Source organism: Dendrobium catenatum, unplaced genomic scaffold (assembly GCF_001605985.2).
Source record: "Dendrobium catenatum unplaced genomic scaffold, ASM160598v2 fragScaff_scaffold_71, whole genome shotgun sequence".
NCBI lineage: Eukaryota > Viridiplantae > Streptophyta > Magnoliopsida > Asparagales > Orchidaceae > Dendrobium > Dendrobium catenatum.
In genome coordinates this window covers 2,174,393-2,178,074 of record NW_021318533.1, presented here as the reverse complement: position 1 = coordinate 2,178,074, position 3,682 = coordinate 2,174,393, and the positions used below count along the sequence as shown (strand labels likewise).

At 39.2% G+C, this 3,682-nt stretch overlaps 1 protein-coding gene across 1 annotated transcript; it reads right to left on the bottom strand.

Annotated features, from left to right (window-relative positions):
- Nucleotides 1-2,892: 2,892 nt before the first annotated feature.
- Nucleotides 2,893-3,467, bottom strand: LOC110094139 (uncharacterized mitochondrial protein AtMg00810-like). Its single transcript, XM_020819295.1, has 2 exons — nucleotides 3,141-3,467; nucleotides 2,893-2,997 (listed from the first exon to the last, which is right to left on the bottom strand). Exons 1-2 carry the CDS (start codon nucleotides 3,465-3,467, stop codon nucleotides 2,893-2,895), a joined length of 432 nt encoding a protein of 143 aa, XP_020674954.1.
- Between the last annotated feature and the right edge of the window lie 215 nt (nucleotides 3,468-3,682).

The following is a 3,682-nucleotide window of genomic DNA, read 5'->3' as shown; positions in this document are numbered from 1 at the left end:
CCCCTCACTTATATGGGGATCCGCCCATGCGACTACATCTTCTTACTTGATGATTTGAAATGAGATATTTGATTAATAAATAATTATTTCCAGATAATTTTTTCATCTTTAATTAGCGTTCCAACAATCGCTTCTAATTTATTTTCATATAATAGTTTTTTCTTTCTAGTGGTGTCAAAATCAGGATGCGGGATGAGTTAAGGCTGAACCCGAAATTGACCTGGCACTATTTGACAAGACCCGAGTCCGACCAATTTTTACAAACGGGTCATAAAATTCAACCCGGACCTAACCCATCGGGTTTTCGAGCTGATCACCCGACCCGATACAAAACCCGATTTGGCATAACAAGCGCGCAAATGGGAGGAACGCCAGAATAGGCGGGCTAACATCGGAATAGGTGGTCGACGAACATGTAGACCCGTTGTCTCATTGAAGCTGCAGGACATGAAGCCAGAGTAATACCGAGCAATACCGAGTTGTACCGAGTTTTTCTAGAAAAACTCGGTACAACTCGGTATTGCTCGGTATTACTCTGTATTGGTCTTCACAGAGCGGTATTTCTCGTTATTGCCAAGCAATACCTAGCAATACCGAGCAAATACTGAGTTGTACCGAGTTTTTACCTAGTAATACGCGAACATAGCATTCCCGGTTCCGGACCGGGTCAAGTCGTCGGGCTGCGCGGTAAATAGTAAGAGCACGTGGCGACATGTTATTGACGGCCGAACTTAGCTCTACGTCCGATCGGAGGACATAATAATTGTTCCAAAAGATGACAAATAAAATACAAAGTGAGAGAATCAACCACGAGATTATCATAACTGAAAATTTTAATAATATGAAAAATTTATTAATATTTCTAACAAAATTATTTGGAGAGAGTAGCATTATTGAAGGATATAATATGTATGTTGGAAATAATAGTTGTAATTGAAATTAGTAATATTTTATTTTATAAAGAGCATTTTATGTAATTTTACTGAAAATTTCTATCATTCTTATGTTCTAAACGAGTGATTGATCAATGATAGAATATTTTTATTATGGGCCCATATAAATATTAAATTATATATTATGTGCTATCTTATTTTTTAAGCTTATTAAATTGTGATCAAATCAAAGATTATTTATTATTTGGCTTTTAAAACATCTCATTAATTTTGTATGAAATTTATTATGTGTAGAGATCATGCATTATATTTAATTTTATGATGGATTAAAATAATTTAAATGCACTCAAGTATAAATAAGGTCATGGTCTCCATCTAAGGTTTGGTTCTTAATTGCTCACATCCCATTTTGAGTAAAAAGAAATCTTGCTCTCTCTCAACAACTCTTTAGACATAGAAGGCCAAAAACTCCAATTGTGTGATTCAATGGATTCAGCCAAGCTTCTGACTACATCTTCGTAATTGATCATTTGAAATGAGATGTTCGATATATAAATAATTATTTCCAGATAATTTTTCCATCTTTAATTAGCGTTCCAACAATTACTTCTAATTTATTTTCATATAATAGTTTTTCTTTCTAGTGGTGTCAAAATCGGGATGCGGGACGAGTTCAAGTTGAACCCGAAATTGACCCGACACTATTTGACAAGACCCGAGTCCGACCAATTTTTACAAACGGGTCATAAAATTGAACCCGGACATAACCCATCGGGTTTCCGAGCTGACCCGACCCGATATAAAACGCGATTTGGCAGAAGAAGCGCGCGAATGGGAGGAACACCAGAATAGGCGGGCTAACACCAGAATAGGTGGTCGGCGAACATCTAGACTCGTCGTCTTGTTGAAGCTGCAGGACATGAAGCCAAAAGGAACGTCGTCGAAGCCAGAGAAGAGGAACGGCATCGAAGACGTGGCACAGTGCGGACTGCGAAGCTAGACTAGGGTTAGGAGTAGGACTTCAAACCGAGCGTTAGCAGACGGCAAGGCCGCAAGACGGTGGGAGAGGTGGATGACGAGGTTCATTTACTGCGGGACTGTGGGAGTTAGGGTTGGGTAAGTTACGGGTTATTCTTGGGTTTTTGAGTCAACCTGAACCCAACCCGATTTTTAAAAAGGTCGATTTATTGAACCCGAATACGATCCGTTTAACAAACGGGTTGAACCCTAATCTAAAATTTTAGGATCAAATTTTTTGGTCTTGCCAAATAATGACAGCCCTAATTTCTTTTCTCACTTGAATAAAGGACATATAATTGATCATATTGCAAGTTGCAACCTCCCATTATTACATATAGAGAGAAATCGTCAACCTTATTCTCGCATTATGTTCTCATCTTCTCCAGCTTTGGAAAAAGACTGAAGAACTGAAGGTTCTTGATACCGTGTGGTTCTTGAAGGAACCGAAAAGGAAGAAGATAGAGGACAAACTGAGCAAAAGTAATTAGTATTTCATATGTCCACAGGATACAAGGATAGTCTATATATAGACTTGCTGGTGTAGTATTACAGGTACAGATAATATTACACTTATGCCATAAAGTAATTATAACGTATTAATCTTTGTCCTCTAACATCTCCCGTCAAACTAATGGGTCTTGAATGACACTTAGTTTGAGGCGAAGAAGTTGGAACCGTGGTGTTGATAGTGGCTTAGTTAGTATGTCGGCGATTTGATCCACCGTGCTTATAGGTAGAAGCTGTAAGTTATGACTGGTTATCTGATCATGAACGAATTGTTAGTCAATCTCTATATGTTTTGTTCGTGCGTGAAAGACAAGGTTGTTGGCGAGAGCTATTGCCGATGTATTATCACAAAAAAGATCTATGGGTTGATTTTTCATAGTGCCGAAGTCAGCAAGAATTCGTGTAAGCCAGATGATGTCAGCTGTGAGTGCTGCTAGGGATCGGTACTCAGATTATGTTGAGGAGCGCGCCATTATATGTTGTTTCTTGACTGTCCATGAGATAAGTATTGTGCCCAAGAAGAAGCATTAGCCAGATGTAGATTTTCGGGAAATGGAATCGCCTGCCCAATCCGCATCTGAAAAAAGATTGAAGAACGAGATTACTTTTTGTAATAGGTAAACCATAGTTGATTGTACCTTTTATATATTGAAGCAGTAGCTTGAGTAGATAGGTATGTTGCGGACTAGGATCATGCATGTGCTGAGAGAGAAAGTTTACGCTGAATGCTATGTTCGGACGAGTTAAAGTCAAATATTGTAATGCGTCGGTGAGCTTTCGATAAGTTACAGGATCAAAAATCACCGCGTTTGGGGAAAATACCGAAGGCAGCTTGGTAGTCGTTGGCTTGGATAAGGGATTGCAGTTTAACATATTGGCTTGTTGAAGTATAGAAGCCGCATAGTGTGCTTGGGAGAGGAAATAATGAGACATCTGCTTCTTAATGTGTATGCCGAGGAACGCATTAGCCTCCCCAAGATGTTTCATACTGAATTTCACATTTAACTGATCAAGTAGCTTTTGGATGGCATCCGGATTGTCCCCCATGAGTAAGATGTCATCAACATAAACTAAAAGATATATGTTGACAGATTTCTCTTTTAAAATCAGCAGCGACGGGTCGGATTTGCTATGCTCAAAGCCAAGCGACAGCAGATATGTTGTAAAAGTCGTGTACCACTGTCTTGGAGCTTGCTGGAGACCATAAATTGCTTTATTCAGCCGGCACACGTGGTTCAGATTGGTGGAGTCATCGAAGCCCT

Excerpts from the sequence above, each read along its gene's own strand:
- LOC110094139 (XM_020819295.1), bottom strand. The coding sequence starts at position 3,467 with ATGGGGGACAATCCGGATGCCATCCAAAAGCTACTTGATCAGTTAAAT. Across the intron at positions 2,998-3,140 it reads GTCCGAACATAGCATTCAGC|ATGCGGATTGGGCAGGCGAT; the intron begins GTAAACTTTCTC and ends ATCTTTTTTCAG.